The 21,467-nt window shown below is 34.5% G+C and overlaps 1 protein-coding gene across 1 annotated transcript in view; it reads right to left on the reverse strand.

Annotated features, from left to right (window-relative positions):
* The window catches only part of LOC103274897 (protein eyes shut homolog), an 872,098-nt gene that overhangs the window by 311,045 nt on the left and 539,586 nt on the right, over positions 1-21,467 (reverse strand). Inside the window, 1 exon segment of the mRNA XM_021706071.1 lies at positions 20,659-20,673. Coding sequence (XP_021561746.1) covers positions 20,659-20,673 — 15 coding nt within the window.

Raw genomic sequence — 21,467 nt, forward strand, 5'->3', positions numbered from 1 at the left:
CAAAATGACTTTTAGTATGTCGATTATTTTCCATGGTATATAGTGTTAAGACTGTCACTTTTTCAAGGACTTTTTTGAGCATGGCCTTGTTGCCATTTCATCTCATTTTAAATCATTTTTGTATGAATATAAGACAAGGCAGTTTAAAAGTCCTTTGTATATTATACACTGTGTTATTGACTTAGGAAGAAAAATAACACTGTCCCACAATATGCCTTCTTAACTAATAATTACATGCAGATTTTAAAGCTTTTTGAATGTTTCATTTATGTTGTAAATTACAGCACCAAAAGTTTTTACAAATATTAGGATTATGCTTGCTTTGCTCTCCATAATTCTGTATGTGTTACTGCTTAATTTTTACAAACTTGTTGTTTAAAAAGAGTGCAAAGATCTTTTTTCCTAGTGTGATATTTAGTTACCTATTTATATTTAGTAACGGCCATCAATCTATTTCTCTGCAGATTTAACTATTTAACACTTAATTATCATTATGGTATTTAAAGATTTTAAAATTAATATTTTCATTACCATTGAAATGTTTCTTGTTGCAATGTCAAATATTTATTCATATTCAGCTGTCTGATACATATTTAATCTTTTTTTTTTTTTGAGTTGGAGTCTCACTCTGATGCCCAGACTGGAATGCAGTGGCCGCTCCTGGTCACTGCAACCTCGACCCACTGGACTCCAGCGATCCTTCCACCTCAGCCTTCCGAGTAGCCGGAATTACAGGCACACGTTACCATGCCTGGCTGATTTTTTGATTTATTGTAGAGATGAGGTCTCGCCAGGTTGCCCAGGCAGGTCTCGAACCTGCGAGCTCAGGCAATCCACTCACCTCAGCCTCCCAAAGCATGGGATTACAGGCTGAGCCACTGAGCCCGGCCATATTTAATCTTAAGGGCAAGATTTTAACTTCAAGTTAAATTTTTTGTGACTATTGATATACCCTGTTAAGCAGACGAATTTACACATTTTACTTTTATGTTTTTTTATTATGGAGTCATGATTGAACAGGGCTTCCAATTTTTAAGATTTTCTACACACTAACCTATCTTTCCTTTTTATGATGTTTGTAGATTTTAAAAATTAAGATTGTCATTACTATCATTAAAAAAAGAATGCAATATTGCAAAAAAAATGGATTCTTTGTTAAAAGTTTAGACAACACTTAATCTTACCATATAAAGATTAAATGATTTAGATTTTTGGTTAAAAAGCATGCATACTTTATATGCCATTCTTATAATCTATCTTTTTACTTCATGGAAAGTTATAAAAATACATACAATTTATGTGCATTATTGTTCCTATGTTGCTTTATCTTATTCTATTGTTTTCATTTGCTAAGATATTTTTAATTATTTTCATAGTTCAGACCAAAATATGTTAATGCTTTATATGTTTGTTAAATTAAATTTTTCTAGCTTTACATGAAACTTGATTTTATGAATCGATTTTTATGTGTAGAAGTCTAATTTTATAGTCAATTGCATAAATCTTCTGCTTTATAATTTTCACTTTTGCATTCAAAACTTTTCTTACTGCCAAGATAATATTCATTAGCTTTATTTTCTTCTCCATCTTCTATAGTTAATCTGAATTAATTTTGGCAAGAATTATGAGCCAGGGATTTCTCCTAAAGAAAATATTAGCTAGCTTTAAAGAAAAATTCCATTATTCATGAGTCCAAAATGAGTTTTTTAGAACATACATTCCTAGTTCTCTTGTTCTTTCACTATCCCTTGGAAACAATAAGGTTCATAAAACATAGAAGACTATCTCACTACCATGTCTAAATCAGTAATCTTCAAAAATATACCTCCAGGAAACCCCTCCTAAATAAATAGGAAAACAATGTCCTATATAATTTCACAAAGTGTCTCACTGAATTTACTGATAATAAACATTTCCCTCCAAAAGCATAAACAAATAGATTAAAACTAGAGTTTATTATGTCAAAATATGTTCAGCATAGGCAGTTCTGAGAAAATTGTCTACTTGAAAAAGTTTTTAAATTCTCCAAATTCTATCTAAAAAGGAGATATGAGTGTATTTGGACTAATGAAATAGTAGTAGACTATAAAGATAATAGGACAGTCTGAGAATTTAAAAAAAAATCTTTGAGGTAGTAAATAGAACTACTGAAATAATAAATTCATTGAGGCAAAACAATAGACCAGGTGCATGGCTCATGTCTGTAATCCCAGAACTTTGAGAGGCTGAGGTGGGAGGATTACTTGAGCCCAGGCATGCAAGACCAACCTAGGCAACATAGTGAGACCTCGTCTCCACAAGAAAAAAGAAAATTAACCAGTAGTGGCGATATACACCTGTAGTCCCAGCTATTCGTGAGACTGAGGTGGAAGAATCGCCTGAATCCAGGAGGTAGAGGCTGCGGTGAGCCATGATATTGCCACTGCACCCCAGCCTGGGTGACAGTGACCCCAACTCAAAAAATATTTTTTTTTAATAACCAATATTGTGTTCAATCTAGTTTCTTAGCCAAAATAGTCATATCTATAATCTTTAGTGAAAAGTGAGTTTTTAAATAGAAGCTCAGAGAAGTATAATAAATTGGGTGAATTTGCACATTATAGAAACCTCAAGTTTAAAAGTGTTTCAGAATTAATGGGCATCCATTAATCTTGACATTATCAATAATATTGATATTACTATAATTTTTTTAAAAATGGGTTTCTCATTTAATGATAATTGAGTGGAATTATCCTGTATCTGGAAAATAAATTTTTATTTATTTTAATTTTCTCTCTGACCCTAATTTATTAGAAAGAGATCTAATAAATTACTTAACAGGGAGGATTTCAGACTTTTCATCTGAAAAAAAAAATCAGAGAGTTGTTCTGGAGTATCCCTATGTGTATATCTTTAATATTCTATGAGTATAAGTTATGCTTCTAATTTTAAAATGATAGCTAATACTAAGAACACAAATTTAAGTGTATACCTTCTTTCATTTAAATCAATATCTACTATGTCTTTGCTTCTGCCAGATAGTTTTCTATGCAGCTATTTTCTGATTTTCACAGATAAAAGATTGACTTTTATTTGGTTTTATGGATAAATGATTCTCCATAAATAGCACAACTGTCAATGGTAAAACGTAGTATTCTGACCTCAAATTCATGTAATATGCAAATGCATTATAGATAGTTGACTTTTTAATGGTTGTGCATAATGTAAATAAGTATATTTATTAATAATAAAACAATAGTAACATTGGAATTAGATATTGAAGTAGGTGACTTCGTTTTGCAGAAGAAATTAATAATTTATATGATCAAAATGCCTAATTTGGTTGGCTAGAAAAGGTCAGTGACCATCTAAGTTTTCACATTTTCTGGGCTATTACTGGAACATATTTTCTCTGGACTTAGAGCTCATTAAAGATGCATAGTCTGAAGTTCTGACATTCAATATTTATTCTCTGATTCAGAGAACTAGTTTACAGCGTTCTTTTTACTTTTTCTTTTTTGAAGCAGATGAAAAAGAATTCTTGGTCTTTAAAGAACATCAGAGAGCCTTTTCAAACAAACACTAATATAATCATTAATAATTAAGCTATATAGAGAAATCTCATGTACTCAAAATTCTGAGACCAAATTTGACTTAAGAATTTAAAGGACCTCTCACAGTCTACTTATTATAATTGATGCACAGAGAGTACTCATTATGTCTACTAAATCTGAACCAGATCCTGATGTCTAAAAATACTTGTCAAATTGCTTTGCATGTTATAGAAATCATCATTGTAATTAACTCATTTATTCAACCAATCTTATGTAACATCTACTATACACTTTTGCTAAACATCAAAGCTACCATTCTTAGGAGTAAAAAAGACATAGACTCTTTTCTCAAGAAGTTGACAGTCTAGTGAAAGATTCATAGACAAATCAGTTACAAGTAGTATAAAAAATTAAGTAAAGAAGTAAAGTAGATGATGAATTGAAAGTACATAGTATTATATTAGAATAAAAAATATGAAAGCTATAAAATACTCTAAAAGTCAATTTAAATCTTCTTAGAATACCAAAAATATCTATCAGTTTTATTTTTCAAATTTACAATTTTCCATGTATTTTACATAAAAATGTTAAAATTATCAGAAATATTATTAAAGATATTATCTCAGTACAGATTTGACATTTAGTTTATCCTACTTTTAACAAACAGATATTATATTTTGACAATTGTGAATAATGCTGTAATAAACATGAAAGTGCAGATATCCCTTCCACATACTGATTTCATTTCCTTTGGATATATGCCCAGTAGTGGAATTGCTGGATCACATGGTAGAGCTATTTTTAATTTTTTGAGAAAACTTCAGACTTTCTGTTTATGATGGTTATACCAATTTATATTTCTACCAACAGTGTGTTAGAGTTCTCTTTTCTCCACATCCTCATCATTAACATTTGTCTTTTTGATAATAGCTATTCTAACAGGAATGAGATGGAATCTCACTTTGGTTTTAATTTATATTATCTGATGATTAGCAATGTTGAACATTTTTACAAATATTTGTTGACCATGTATATATCTTTTTGAAAATATCTGTTAGGATCCTTTGCTTATTTTTTTTTCTGTTGAGTCGTTTGAGTCTTTGATATATTTTGGGTATTATCTTATCAGATCTATGGTTTGCAAATATTTACTCCCATTCCCTAGACTGTCTCTTTACTCTTTACTCTCATTCCCTAGACTGTCTCTTTACTGATGGCTTCTTTTTCTGTGGAGAGACTTTTTAGTTTGATGTAATCTCATTTGTCTATTTTTGCTTTTATTGTTTGTGCTTTTGGTGCCATATTAAAAAGAAAGCATTGTCTAGACTAAGGTCAAGAGCTTTTTTTTACTATGTTTTCTTCTAGTAGTTTCAGGTCTTACATGTAAGTCTTTATTTTGACTTGATTTTTATGTGGTATGAGATAAAAGTCCATCTATGGATGAATGGATGAAGAAAGTGTGGCATACAATGGAACTAAAAAAGGAATTATTTAAATTACCCAGTCCTTAGAAAGGGAATTACTGTCATTTTGACAGCACGGATTAACCTGGAGGGCATTATACTAAGTAGAATAAGCCAGAAACAGAGAGCAAAGTACCATATGATTTCACTTACATGTAGACTCTTAAAAAAAAAAAATGAACAAATAGAAGCAGAAAGTAGGTAGAACAGTGGTTGCCACAGGCTAGGAGGTGAGGGAAAATGGAAAAATGTTGGTCAAAGGGTAAAGTTTCAGCTATGCAAGATTAATAAATTCAGGAGATTTAATGTCTAGCATAGTGATATTCTGCATGAGGAGACATGAGACTTAATAATTAATCTATGATGAAATGGTGTATTAGTCCACCTTACCTTGCTAATAATAAAATATAGGCAAGCCAATTAAACAAAACATCTCTATTTTCTCTCTTCTATACAGGGAAGGGAAAAGGACTCTATGGGAGCAGAGATTTGAAACCTGGTTCTAACTGTGGCTAGGTGTATGGTTCTGGGAAAGCTGCCATTATCTTCATCACCAAAATCATCAACAGCATCATCATTGCTATTTAATAACCAGCAATGGTTACTCCCACAAATCTGTATAAATATGCAGAACTGATAAGAATAGGCACTTACTTCACATTGTTTTCTAAAGCAGCGCAATAGGATATGTCCAAGGCATAGTTTAGCTAATGTTTAACAATTGAACCGTTATTTAAATTGATTTAGTTATATGCTACATCTCTTCATTCAAGTGACAAAGTAGGTGAAACAGTATTTAATGCAAAGGTTAAAATCATGAATATAGGACAAAACATTCAAGAAAATTACAAATTCATGTAATCTTTTGCATTATTTAGGATGAAACAAATCTGAGTCCAATTTTTTTAAGTTATTAAAAGAAAAAAGTTCGCTTTCATTTAATTTTTATTTTTGAATCCATGACTTTAAAAAAAAAAAATCTGTACCAAAAATCTAATAACAAATCTTGGAAACCCATATTTGTCAACATCTTTCAATACAGGGTTATAGTATGTCTCGCAGCCAAGTTTTGTAAAATAAAGTTTATAAAGTCAATATACTATGATTTAAAAATAAACATCAGCTGGGCTCGGTGACTCAGCCTGTAATCCCATGCCTTGGGAGGTTGAGGTGAGTGAATTGCCTGAGCCCGCAGGTTCGAGACACACCTGGGCAACTTGGTGAGACCTCATCTCTACAATAAATCAAAAAATTAGCCGGGCACGGTAGCGCGTGCCTGTAGTTCCAGCTACTTGGAAGGCTCAGGTGGAAGGATAGCCGGAGCCTAGCAGGTCGAGGCTGCCGTGGCTGGAAGCGGCCACTGCACTCCAGTCTGGGTGACAGAGTGAGACTCCAACTGAAAAAATAAAAAAATAAAAAATAGTAAAAATAAACATTTATCTGTTAATCTGACACACTCTGAATGTAAACTTAATTCGATATATCAAAAAGAATGAATTGTTTGCCATTTATTTATTAATTTGATTACTTACTATGTATAAAATACATAACTGTTAAAGACATTCTAGGTGTCAAGCATTGTATTACTTATTACAGACACAAATAAATATAAGAATTGCCATCCTTTTTCAGGGAACTCACTGTCAAATAAAAGCAGAGTTTAATAGTAAAATAAACATAATGCAATATTGAAGAGAATGAGAGAACAACTTGGTAGCACAATACAAAAACAAAATAAAGGCAAAAGAAAAGGCTATTGAGGGGTTAAATGTGAAATAAATCTTAGAAGATTTAGTTGATAAATTATTTCTAAAAACTAGAATTTAGGCTGCAATTTCTTTTGCTCATGCCAGCTCTGGGATATCTCCCTTTTTTCTTCTCTTCTTTCTATAATAAACTTTGAAAACTTTGCAAAAAAAAAAAGGAAATCCCAAACCCCTAGAATTTAGTTAAGAATTGTATAGAAAACTGTAATGTATAGTAAGAACTTTGCATAAAAAAGAAAATATAACTTACAAAAAGATATCCTAAAGAGCAATAAAAAATAAAATAGACTTTCTTCCTTTTCTGGCCATAATGGATTAATGGAGACCTGATTTAACTTTTTGCTCTAAACAAGTAGAAAACTGAACAGTACATATAAACTCAAGGATTTTCAAACATTGAACAACATGTTACAAACGACTGATCTCTTTGATTATCCCATTATACAACCTGAAGAGAGTCTCTGGTCTGCACAGATTGTGGGGACACAAACAGAACATAACATTCTCCATGAGTTGAGGAAATAAGAGTTGAGAACGCAGGAAGACCAACATGACTAGAATTTGCTGTGCACGGTACCAGAGAGAAGGGGACAGCACAGAGAGACCATCAGAGATCTGCAGAGGGTTGGCTTCAGTCTTCAAAGCAGTACTGATCATCATAATTATGTGAGGAAATAGGTTTAAAAAGAACCATTGGAAAAGAACTGTCCCAGCAGAGAACTGGTAAGAATGGAAAGCATATTGCTAAGGAAATGTATGCACAGGAAAATAAGATCTCTTTGGTCCTGTGATTGAGGAGAAGACCTTAGGAAATCTAGAGCTAGATTAGGAAGATGAATATGGAAAACAGACAAAGAAGTAGGATCTAAAAAGAGGAGGAAACTCAGTGAACGTAGTGCCAAGAACCATCCCCAGTCAAATTCAATATTTTAAACATAGCTTTTACTGTTTGTTCAAGTTTCTACAACATTTGAACACAGTAACAACCAATAAGAAACTTTCTCCACATCAGCAGAACACTTAGGCTCATTGATGTAGGAACAACAACATGCTTTCCTTACCAAAGTCAATTAATGTCAGACATTCTTTGTTGTATTAGTCTCCTTGGGCTGCCATAACAAAATACCACAGTCTGGGTGCCCAAAACCACCCAGAATTATTTTTCACAGTTCTGAAAGCTAGAGGTTCCATGATCAAGGCACAGATAGAACCAATTTCTAGTGAGGGTCTTCTTTCTGACTTTCAGATTGCTACATACTCCCTTCATCCTCATGTGACTTTTTCTTCGCATGCAAGAACTCTAATGTCTGCTCTTTCTCATCTTTTTTGTTTTTATTTTTAAGATGTGGGGTACAATTCGGGGTTAGGTATACAAACGCTGATTATGCAGGTACCCTTGTTGATGAGGTGTGCCCCTCATCTGCCAATCCCAACCCCTCTCCCCTGGCAGTTTCCCACTACTGCCAATCCCTTTCTTAAAGTATTATGATAATTGTTCAAGGTCCACTTATGAGTGAGAACATATGGTATTGTGGTCTTTGTTTCTGTGATAGATCACTGAGTATGATTGACTATAAATCCATCCTAGTTGCTGCGAAGTCCATATGGTTGTCCTTCTTTATAGCTGCATAATATTCCATTGTGTATACGTACCCATATTTTTTTATCCAGTACAGCTTCAATGGGTATCATGGTTGGGTATATGTTTTTGCTATTGAAACCAGTTATGAAATCAGGATATCACTCTTAAGATCTCATTCAACCTTAATTACCATCTTAAAAGATCTATATCCAGATACCTGAGCTACATTGAGGGTCAGGCCTTCAACTTATGAATGGGAAGGGGGTTGAACTCAGTGTGTAACCAACATTTGATGCCAGTTTACTGTGGGGAAAGTTGTAGAAGGACAAGAAGGAGAAGGAAAGTTCAGAGGAATCAGTCACAAGTGCAAATGATTATTGTAAAAGACTTACGGAGAGACATGGTTAACTCTAAAAACATAGGGATCGATTCCATGGAGAGTCAGAGGGTGCTCTCACTAAGGGTGCTTGGAAGAAAGAAGTGTTGATACAGAATTTGAAACAATAATATCACTCAGCAGGACTGGGGTTAAAAGTCATTTTAAATTCAGAAAATAGCTTAGTAAAAGTCTAAAGTATGATTTTTAGCAAAATATCTCTGGCATTAGAGAAAACACTTTTCTTCTGGGCATATACAGACCATTATTACTTTTTATGTTTAAAGAAAGAGAATGTTTCTGGAGAAGTGTACAGGAAAATCTTAAAGTAGATGAATCTAGAATAGAAAGAAATAAATATTGAAAAATGATCAAAACAAAAGCACAACGAAAACTACAAGTAGATACTATAAATTAAATTACTTATATATTGTTTTAAATTACATTCCATTTCTGAAAAAAATCACTTGTGTATATTTTAAAAAAGAAAAAAGTGATTTCAAAATGCCATGCATTTACTAGCTTCAGAGAAATCATTAAATAGCTACAGAATGTTTATTAATTTACATTATAAATATTTCTAATTATTTGGAAGATCATTTGTCTAAAATGCATTATGTACATGAATAAGATAAACTTTATATTTGGAACTTGTGTTTTTAAGCATAATGATTACTTATATTGAAAGTAATAACTTTTAGAAAATAATTTAGCACTATTCTTGAAATTAATAACAAATACATAAAGTATGAGCACATTTACGGATAAAATTTATGTGACTAGGTTTGAGTTATTTACTAATTGCGATTAAATAAATTAAAATTTTTCTTCATTGTTTATTGCAATATTTTACTACTTGCTACAAAAAAGCTTCATATCAATAATTTTTAAACAACAATAAAAAAGATCATGTAAAGGCATTTTCAGAATAAATGCGCACATTCTTATGTGACATTCCCTGGGTCTCCACTCAACATACTCGGTTGCTATAGAAACTATTTCTAAGGAAACAAGAGAAAGAAGCGTAAGTGTTTCTTGTTATTGTCTATGAACTGAAAGAAATGAAGAGTAAACAAATAGAAGTACCTCTTTTCAATATAGGTGCTTATCAATTACACTTTAAAATAAAGTAATTGATAAATACTACCAGTTTCATACTGGAAAATATTTGCAGGTGGCATTATTTTTAAAAGAATCATTATATCTAATTCAAAATAATAAATATAGCTAATCATATAAGCGGATACTTTGGAAATGACCATTTAATTTTTATTTGCAACATCTCCACAATTTGAGATGGTTTAAAGCTCCAATTGAAAACAGATTAAAATATTTCAATTGCATAATGCAGAAAACAGTTCATAGGAATTTATAAATCAGAGAACATCCATCATATTTGGTTGTTCACTTTGTCACACGAAGAAGCTGAGATTAAATGATTTGTACATAATCTTAGTGCAATTCAAGAGGAGCTGGATTATTATTCAAGTTCTCAAGCTCAAACCTAAATCCAATTTCCTCCAAAACAAAGTTTACCTAAAAGAAACAGCACAATTAGTATTTACCCTTTTGCTCAATACTAAGGACACAAATATGAGGGAAATACTTAGGAAGTCTCGCTCATAAACAGTCCATTTTCCAGTGTGCACTGAAGGCAAATTGACAATTACACATGTAATTATAAGTATACCATTGTAACAGAGGAAAGGTCATTACAGATTTACTGTACCAAGGTTCTCCCTATCACAGAGCAATAATTACATTTGCTTATCCTAGGTCACCACAGAACATTGAGAGATTGTTGTGCGGATAACATGAGAAGAAAATTAGTTGTGTTTTGCAAATTCCTAGCACATAGAAAATCACTACTATATTTAGCCAATTCGCTTGGCAAGAAAGGGGTAAAAATTATTTCATAAATAGCATATATGCCTGACCTTCTAACCACCAGACACACTTTTCCCTGTTCTGGGGACTATTACTGAAAGGTAGAGTCACAAACACTGCAAATGGCCTTCCTTTTTTCATGTCTTACCCCTTTTACACTTCTAAATACTTGTATGCTGATTTCAGTGTGAACACTAAGACTCCATCTTTGCCACAATCACTTCCCCAGACTAGATCTCAGAATGTGGGGCACTGACTATGGTTTGTCAACTGAGGATCTGCCGGTCGCCAGCATCTTCTAATTTCTGTCTACTCCTTTGTACTGTGAAGTGGTAGTTTTTTGGGATTCTCATCAGTTGTAGGCAGTTGTACTAAATGATCTTTCCAATGACCCTCTTTCTTGAATAATCTTCTCCTTTTTCAAGTGGGTGGATCCTGTGAATATAATGGAATATCACTTGATAGTTCTGTTACGCTACTTGACAAAAAGGGAGAATACTTGAGAAGGCCTAATCTAATCATATGAGTTCATTTAAAGCTGAATTTTCCCCACGAGTGGCAGAAGAGGAAATCAAAGAGATTCAAAAGTTGAGAGGGATTTGGCATCAGGAAAGTTCTCCATTGCTGAGAGGGCATCCTGGCAAGAACCTGAGAATGTCCTCTAGGAGCCGAAAGCTGTGCCCAGCTGACTGCGGGTGAGAAAACAGGTACATCAGTCCTACAACAGCAAGAAAATGAATTCTTCCATCCACTAATTAACTTGGAAGACAACTCCAAGTCCAGATGAGAACTGGAGTCATAGTAGAGAATTTATTCACACTGTGCCTAAACTTCTGGTCTGTAGGATTTGTAAGATAAGACATTTGTGTTATTTTATGCCACAAAATTTGTGGTATTATGTTACATAGCAATGAAAAAAAAATGAAGATATCATGCTTCTTGCATAAGCCTTTTTCTCTAACATCTGCAAACATTAAATCCATTTTCCCAGCTAAGACTTATTTAATTTATGGCAACCATCAGCTGGTCCCCTAGGTAGCCTTTAGAATTTGGAGTTGACATCCAGTGAAGTTGATTTCTTTAAATAAAAAATTACACAAGTGGACTTCTCTATTTATGAAAAAAATAAAATGAAACAATGAGAGGTTATATTTCCAAAATCCTTAGCTGTAGTTACAAAATCTTGTCTTGAATCTACTTTGGTCTCCAAATCACATTGTCAGAACCAATAAAGTTAATGCTAAATTTGAATGAATTTGTAATTTGTTGCCTCAAAGTAACCATGGCTAGGTCTAAAGAAGTCATGATACTTGTGGAGATTAGCAGGACAAAAATACGCTTCTTTCAATCATTTCCCAAGTTTACCTTGTTTTTAGAATCATATTTTTTCTGAACAAAAATATAGAAAAAACAATACTGAAAAGCATACAAGTTTATATTTAAAATTATAACAATAAGCCGGGCTCGGTGGCTCAGCCTGTAATCCCACGCCTTTGGGAGGCTGAGGTGAGTGGATTGCCTGAGCCTGCGGGTTCGAGACCCGCCTGGGCAGCGAGACCTCATCTCTACAATAAATCAAAAAATCAGCCGGGTGTGGTAGCACATGCCTGTAATTCTGGCTACTTGGAAGGCTGAGGCGGAAGGATCGCCGGAGCCCAGCAGGTCGAGGCTGCGGTGGCCGGGAGCGGCCACTGCACTCCAGTCTGGGCGACAGAGTGAGACTCCAACTCAAATAAATAAATAAAATAAAATTATAACAATATTTCAGTAGTTAGCAAATAAAGTAAATGACAGAAGTACTAAAAAAAACTAGCTTAATTTGCCATTTTGGAAGGTATTAGAGTCAGCAGATCTGAATACTTACCTCTCCTGTGGGAAACTATGTTTTTTTTTCCTTAAAACCCTGGTGCTTCTTCAATCTTCTTACCTAAATTCATTTCATACCAATGCAAATTGATATTAAAATTTCTAAGGAGCTTAAATGAATTTCAAATGCAAAATTTAAAAAATGCCTTTAAGAAGATTGGCTTTGAGATGAATTGAAATTAATGATGTAGGATGAGGGCGAATTTTAAAGTGAGGACACTGGAGACTGAAGTTTATTATTTAAATCTAGATCTGCCTTTCTAAAACTCCGTAAGTGCTAAGATATAAATTGCCCCCCAAAATGACTGAAATTTAGCTTTGAAAGGTAGTAAATACTCTCATCAAAATATGTAAAAGTATCATTGAATTATGGATATTAGCATGTTTCTTGTTTTATTAGCAGTTATGTAATTTTTGAAAAAAATTGATGGCACTAATTAGAAAGCTTCAAATAGAAATCCAATTTATAAATGAATGTAGGTTAAAAAATTGAAATGGCTCTGACTTCTCATGAGAAAGATTCATATTTTTTAAAAATATATAATGAACAATATTCCAAACAATTTTAAGAGGCAATACACGTGTTTATATTAACAAAACAACTGAAGCCATTCTGGTTAGCATTTGGAAATCCACGGCACATTGAAAAATTTACTTTCACCCATCTCTCTAGTTGTGTATATTTAAAAACAAAAAACAAAACAAAACAAAAAAAACTGCTCTCAAGTAATGTGTTTTATGTTTGAAAAATGAGTTCTGTTTCAGATAAATTATATCTATTAAATTGCAATTGTATGTATTTTATCTTTAACTTTAGTGGATTTGTTCAAAATGTGGGCAAACAGATACTTATGGTGTAAAAATTGGATGGAGACTTGCAATTGTTTATATTGTAAAAATGAGTAAAATAAGGCTAATATGACTTTTGTGTTTTTGCTTGTAGTTCAGGCAATTAAGGTAAAAATCTCAATAAAATATGTCTTGGAAATGAGCTAAACAGAAAATGAGTTAATATCACCGAGAAATGAAGACAATTAGAATCAAATTAATAAAATATAAATAAAATGATGCAAAGTTTATAAAGATTATAATTTATAGTATAATCCATATTTTGTAGTGCCGTGTATATATGCATATATATATATATATATATACACACACACACATATATATACACACACACACACATATATACACACACACACATATATATGTATTTAAAAATCTACAACATATTTTAGTGATGATTTCAAAGTGGGGATTTATTAGAAGTAATTTGTACTCTTGTTTCTGTTTTCTCATAGTGGGAGAAAAGAATATCAGACTAGCAGATTAATTAATTGTCACCACAAATGGATAGTAATTGCTTGCTTATTTAATTGCCTGACACTTCTAATAATGCCTTTTCTAGATTATGCTAGAAACTTATTTTGCCGACATCGTTTCCAAATGGAATTTGAAAAGTACTTTCTGATGTTCATAAGACTTATGCATTATTTTTGTGAGAAAATATTATTAATTTCATCTTTGAATCGCATACTTTCTTAAGACTATCATTTATTTATGTACTTTTGTTTGGGCCATTAGTAATATCTGCCATAGTTTCTACTATTAATTAAAAAATTATTGAGAAATGGTTGACTCAGAAAGACAGATTCTAATGTTCATATCCAATGGGTCCACTTCTTCCACGTGCACACTTACATATTTGTGTTAGGTACCCAATCCAACCTAGATCAGAGACCATAGCTCATCCACGGGGTCTAGTAGAACAGCAGCCTCCGGACTCCTCAGGACAGACATCTCATTTTCTTTCTTAACTCTTGAGAAAAAGATGTCAAACTCTGTAAAATATTTTAGGATGGTTTATTCTGGCTAAACTAGAGGACTTGGGTAGGCCTGTGGCCTATGTCCCCAGGAGTTCCTGAGAATGTGTGCCCACTGTGGTTGAATGACAGCTGGGTTTTATACATATTAGGAAGACAGAAGTTACAAGAAACCAGAAATCAATATGTGTGAGATTTACACTGGTTCAGTACAGGGAGGAGGGACATTTCCAAGTGGGGGCCTGCAGGCTCTAGATAGATTCAAAAATTTTCTGGCTGACAACTAATTACCATGGCTATCTAAGGAAACTTGAAAGCAGTAAAGGAAATGGGCAGCTTGAGGAGGATAAGGGAGCAGAGTTTCTTGATATGTAGATAAAGTTTTATAGATAGAGGTTGTAGACTTCAAACAGGGCAGGTAATTGAAAAGACACCAGAAGCAGGTCTCGGTGGCTCAGCCTGTAATCCCAGCACTTTGGGAGGCTGAGGCGTGTGAATTGCCTGAGCCTGAGGTTTGAGGCTCACTCAGGCAACTTGGTGAGACCTGTCTCTACGATAAAACAAAAATTAGCTGAGCGTGGCAGCGTGCACCTGTAGTTCCGGCCACTTGGAAGGCTGAGGCAGAAGAATGACTGGAGCCCAGCAGGTCGAGGCTGCGGTGACTGGGAGCATGCCACTGCCCTCCAGCCTGGGTGACAGAGTGAGATTGCAACTCAAACACACACACACACACACACACACACACACACACACACACACACACACCCCGGAGTCCCCAAAAGACAGCACAGGGTCATAAAATACTTTGATTTTTTTCTTCTTTATCTCCCAGAGTCAGGTTGGAGAGTAGATCACATTAAAAACTAGGAATTTGGCAATGAAAACCAAAAAAAAGTCGGTTTAGTTGTCATAACAATGATACTGTGGATAGCTTCTCTTTACTGAGCATGTTTTTCTCTTAATTTCAATAAATATTTTAACAGACAATTCATGTTTTACTGTCTTATTGATTCAACCATTAAAAATAATGATGGCTGTAATTTACCTGGGCTTACTAACTCTAGATGCTAAGCTAAGCCCAGAACATACGTCATCTAGTTTGATCTAGCAACAGCAGTATGCAGTACTTGTGATTATTATTCCTATTTTAAGGAGAAAGACTAGGTGGGGAATAGTTAAGGAAACTCTAGAACATACCATTCCCAGGTGAATTTAGAACAGGATAGTTTGAACGTTAATTCTAAATCCCCACGGTAGTAAAGACACCATAGGAAACAATGCTAATTTTTATGGGATATTAAAAAAAAAAAGTACAAGTTATTTCTATGTTGTTTCAGTTTTCACTATATTTCTGTGGCATCAAAACTGACTTGTTCCAAAAGATTTTCCATTAAGCTGCGTTGAATAAAAGAACAAACTACCTCCCAGAGTAGTATTAATAAACATGATGTTTAGACATTGTTAGAATCTCAGAGTAAGTAGATTTACTCAAAAGGTACCTTGAGTCAATTAATGGAATTCAGCTGGAAAAAAAGAAAAACCTTAAGGGAAAAGCAGCGGTCTTAATAAAGTGTTCACAGTTAAAACAAAAACAAACAAACAAAAACTGACATATTTACCTCTTGCTCTTTTAAAAAATAATTAAATACAAAATTGAAGGCGATAATTCCAGTGGGGTTAATAAAAATAAATACATTTCTTCAGCCAGCTCATGAAAACTATGTAATTTTATTTACAGGCCCTACTGGTTTAAAAAAATAAGACTTTTTCAAGCACAAACAATGATACATATATACCTTCAGGTATAAATATTAAATGGTCTAAAAGAACACAATTTCACTCTATTGATCTCAGCTGTCAAAATGATGAAATACAATTGTAGTTCCTTCCATGACAGAAAGCTCGTCAGGCTGTTGTAGAGAGTGATGAAGGCACTTGTATCAAAAGGGGAGAGAAAACATGCTATAGAAGATGAAAACTTATCCAGAGTTTAAGTAAAATTGCAAGTTACTTAGAGACCTCACCACAAATAACAGCATGATGGAAAATCAGTACTTAGCTAAACACAGCACATGTGTCTAGTTTAATCTAACAACAGCAGTATGCAGCACTTATGTTTATTCCCACTTTAAAGAGAGAAAGATCAGGCAGGAAGTAGTTAAGCAAACTCAAGAACACATTCCCAGGTGAATTTGGAAGTGGATAGTGATTGTGGTAGTGCTTGGTTATCATCTTAAATCAAAAGAGTTTTGCTTAGCATCTGAAATTCCCAATTATATATAGAATTTTATTCACTTGCAAATATGGATTGAATTCTCTTCTTGTTTCTTCAGGATTAAAAAGCTCTTTAGAGAGTAAAATATAGTGGAAGTTTCCAAGGAAAGGGAAAAGAAAGAGCAGGGAGGTATGATTGGAACACAGAAATTAATGTGTTTCTACACTTGAAGGATATTAGAATTCAAGGCTTAGAAAAGAAGGAAGGGGGTAGACACTGCCTAACACCAGGCTTTGAAGAAGGAGCTCAGGAAGAAAGAGTCAGCCTCCTATGAGAAGTAGAGTCTGGGGAAAGTGGAAAGGGCAGCCTCAGAACATCACTGACTGAATCTTCCAGAGCTAGTAAAACACACTAAAAAATATAAATGACAGTTAATGAGACCTCAGGAAGGGTTGAGAGCCTCTGACCAAAGAACAGTTGGGTATGTAGAACCACATGGAGGCAGCCACATTGAAAAGCCAAATGTCAGAATACGGTAAATTAGCCAACCGTAAGTGAATCAGGCAAAAGTATGGTAGATATTAATAAAATCTGCCAAGCACCAAGTTAGACTTCAAGTACTTGAAACTTAAGGCCTAGAGAGAAATTGAATGGGTTGTGGCATTTGTTTAAAAATTAGAGAAAGCATATGGGATTAAATTTTTTAAATAAAAGTTTGGAGACAGGCTAATACTTAAGTGGCACCACGACAGCAATTCATATAGATTAATTCGTATAATCCTCAAAATGACTCCACAGAATTAGTGATGCCATTATTTAACAGATGAGCAAACTTAGGCTTAAGTCAGATAGCTTTTCTATAGCCAAACAGCTAGTGTGTAGAATGGGAATTTTAGGATTGATTCACCTTCCAAGCTTCTGCCATGTTACCAGGCAATGAAACTGTACAACCAAGACCCTTTAAAAATCTAGGGAAAGTGAATAAAAACTTTTAAATTCAGCTATATAAATAAATATTTAGGAAAATAGCCTGGAAAGTGTGAAAGAATGTTGAACCAACATGTGTTTTAGGGCGGAAGCACTTATACCATTCCTGACTAGCCATTGAAGGACCTGCAAAAAGTGATGAGAGAACATCCAGGGCTCTGCCACAGTCTGATAAGCAACACTGTGACTTGGTGATGGGTGCGTTTCCTAAGTGTTCTTTGGAAATCTGTTTCACAATCCATCTTTCTGGAGTGTGGGGCTCATTGGAATAAATACATGTAAACCAAAGGTTTTTAGAACGTAGGGAAAGAAGAGATTTTTTCTCATCTCAGTTTTCAGATGAGAAAATTGCAATTAAGACAGGTTGATTTACTTAAAATTTCAAGAACAGAACAAGAACACATCTGACCAAGGCCAGGAAAAAAGACAATACTGTGAGTGTTTCTTTGTTCACTTGCTCCCACTTAAATATGTATGGGAAAAGATGTTTATAACACTGAAGAATAGCAATATCCCTACGGTTCCATGTAATTTATTTATTCATGAAGTTTGTCCAGATCATATTAACCTCAGATTTCTTTTAAGTTTTCAAATGAACTAATTTTGGATAATACAATTACATCCAAACTAAAATACAAGCAAATGTTTTTCATGATGTATCAGCTTAGGAAAATTTGCCATTAGAAGAAAATTATAAATTAATCTCTAAGAAAGTTAATTTAGCATAATAGCTTTTTAAATGGATTGGACTGTGTTCCCCCAAAGATATGTTGAAATACTAAACCCCCAATTTATCAGAATGTGAAGTTGTTTATAAACAAAGTTATTCCAGATAGCAGTTAGTTAAGATGACATGGGACCTTAATCTAATATCACTGATGACCTTATAAGATGATGTAAAGATGCAAAGGGATAATATGCGTGACAAGACAAGCGGAAATTGGAGTGATGCCGTGCAAGCCAAGAAACACCTAAGACTGACAGCCACCACCAGAAGCTAGTAAGAGGCAAGGGAGGATTCCCTCCTACAGGTTTCAGAGGAAGCATGTCCTTCTGTCATTTTGTTTTTGTATTTTAGCCCCAGAAATATGAGACGATACAATTCTGCTGCTTGAGACAACCAGTCTGTAATAATTTGTTATGGCAGTCCTAGAAAACTAACATGTTGTTCATCAAAATATATTCACCATCTCGGCATTTGTGTCATAATCACCACATTTAAGAGTCAATGTAATCAAATCGCATGTCTTCAGCATCTGCCCTCTTCTCTTTCAATATTTTCTAATTCTGTGTCTTCTAATTAACATCTGCCATCTCTCAAGAGTTCAAATTGCATCTAACTCCCTCCACTCCATATTGACTTCCTGTTATATAAAAATACGCAATCACACACACATACACATAGAGTATTTTAGTTAAAATCAACGATCAGGTCACTCACAGCTTGAATTATTGAATATTGTAGTTAAGAAAGAGTTGCTCAATTCAACATGAAAGCATATATTTCCAAAAAATGACTATAGATAGACAGCACTAAACATATTTCTGACTGAATATGACTCATTAATTCTTGGCAGACGCAGAAATTAGAGGATTTTTCTGTGCCTCAAGGCTGTAATCAAGATGGTCATTAAACTTATCAGAGTTTTGCATTGTAATAGAGCTGTTGTTTGACAGTTTTACAGCTGATAAAATTTCTGATAAGCCTACTTGTAGCATGTCTAAAAAAATTGGTTTGCATAATTTTTCTTTGTCTTCAGAGTGTGGCTTGAGATGCTTCTCACTGCTTAATAAAACTGATGATCAAAATAAATAAAAATAAGTCAATGTAGTGGAAAATCTTGTTGACTCAACTTTCAAAATAGATCCAGAATCTGATCATTTTGCAAGCCTTCACTGCTGATAGATTGAACTGAAGCATGGTCATTTTTCACCGGGATGAGGGCACAAGCCTCCTAACTTTTCTCCCTGGCTATATACCTTCCCCATCCCCATCCACTGATCTATGTTTCACAGTGCAGCCAGTAGTGTGGTCACTCTAATCATTTCACTTCTCTGCCCAACCTCCTGGAGTAATTCCTTTTTCCCCTCAGAATACAAGACAAGCTCTTAAAATTGCCTACAATTCTTGGAATCTGATTTTACTCCACCTTCCCCATCATAAATGTGACTTCATCCTTTACAAGTCTCTATCTGGTTTACCTGTTCATCCATAATGGCTCCCCTGATGTTCTAAGAAAATGTCAACACATGCCCTACTTCACACACAGTTCTGGCTGTTTGCTCTTTGTGGGATATTTTTTCTTCCTATAGCTACACAATCAGTTCTCATCCTCTTCAAACTGGTTTCCTTAAAGAGACCAACACTGACCCTGGAATTTAATAGTGTTGTCGCTCACCCATCAATCAGAGTTTGTGATTTTCCACATGTGCTCCACTTGTACTTTTTCTTTTATTCACATAGGTTATTTATATGAAGGGGAACTCAAGAAAACAAAATTGTCTTTTGAAGGGTGGGCTCCTTATAGTACAGGCTCCCCTTACTAGATGAGTGGTTCTAGCAACCCATCAGCATCAGTGTACCGGCTAGGATTGTTGTGAGAGGTTGCATTTGGCTTCAGGGAATTTTTTTGGAGATTCAACATCATTGCCCATTTCATGATGGTTGATTTACAAGTGCACCTGCCCACACAGTGCTGAAAGTTCAGCAATTTTTGACCCCAAATGGCATGCCCCCCCATTCTCCACATTCCCTATTCACCTGATCTTGTCCAAGTGACATTTTTTTGTTTGTTTGATTCCTTGGATGAAAAAAAAGTTATCAAAAGGAAATGTTTTGCTGATGTAGATGAGCTAAAACAAAAAAACAGCAGAAACACTAGGAGGCATCAAAATTGACGAATTCAAAGTCTGTTTTGAGCAGTGGAAAAAGTGTCTCAATAGGAGCCTTACATCAAATGGGGAGTATTTTGAAGATGACTGAAGTTTAAACATGTAAGAATAAATACACAATTTTTAATAAATAAATTTATAACAAATAAACTTATTTACTTTGAAATAACTCAAGACTGCCCACCTTCAGGTGTTTCACTAGCTGCCCAGAGTCTCCTGACATCAAATCATATCACTACCCAAAGTTCTTGGGACTGCTGCATATGGATACATGCAACGTCTTCGTTAGAGGCCAACTATTTCAGTCTTGTTTCTCTTTTAACTCCTTGGGTGTTCTCCATCCCCACTTCACTACCCATCACCAGATTTCCATGTATCCATAACTTCAGTTTTTTTTCTGTTCATAGCAGTTTTTACAGCTAAGCCTACCTAACCTAAATTAAATTGCTGTGTTTCTGTGACCATTTTAAAGATAGATGTCTTACAATCTTTTGGGGATCTCCATCCTTACAGAAAAGCTTTGGTTAAGGCATTATATCTATTATCATCAGGCTCTTCCTGAAAGAGCCCAGATACTGCTGTGGGAAATTAACAGAAATAACTAATGACCAAGGTCAAGGTGATATTGAGTTATGCAAAATGTTCTGTAAGAACCAGGATAAAGGAAAAAATTAAATTTTCAAGTGTTTTCACTAAAATTTTCCAGTAGGCAAAGACATTTGAATTGGGCCTCAGGACAAGAGTTCTAATACACTGGACACTAAAGAGGGTGGATAAGGAGAGATTGTGAACACTAAAGTGTAGGGATGTGCAGTTGGATGATGGGATCGAGGAATGGTTAGTCATAAAATAGGAGAGAGAAGCCGGGCTCGGTGGCTCAGCCTGTAATCCCGCGCCTTTGGGAGGCTGAGGTGAGTGGAATGCCTGAGCCCGCGGGTTCGAGACCCGCCTGGGCAGCGAGACCTCATCTCTACAATAAATCAAAAAATCAGCCGGGCGTGGTGGCGCATGCCTGTAATTCCGGCTACTTGGAAGGCTGAGGCGGAAGGATCGCCGGAGCCCAGCAGGTCGAGG

This window comes from Carlito syrichta, unplaced genomic scaffold, assembly GCF_000164805.1.
Source record: "Carlito syrichta isolate Samal-C Ts95f unplaced genomic scaffold, Tarsius_syrichta-2.0.1 Scaffold315108, whole genome shotgun sequence".
NCBI lineage: Eukaryota > Metazoa > Chordata > Mammalia > Primates > Tarsiidae > Carlito > Carlito syrichta.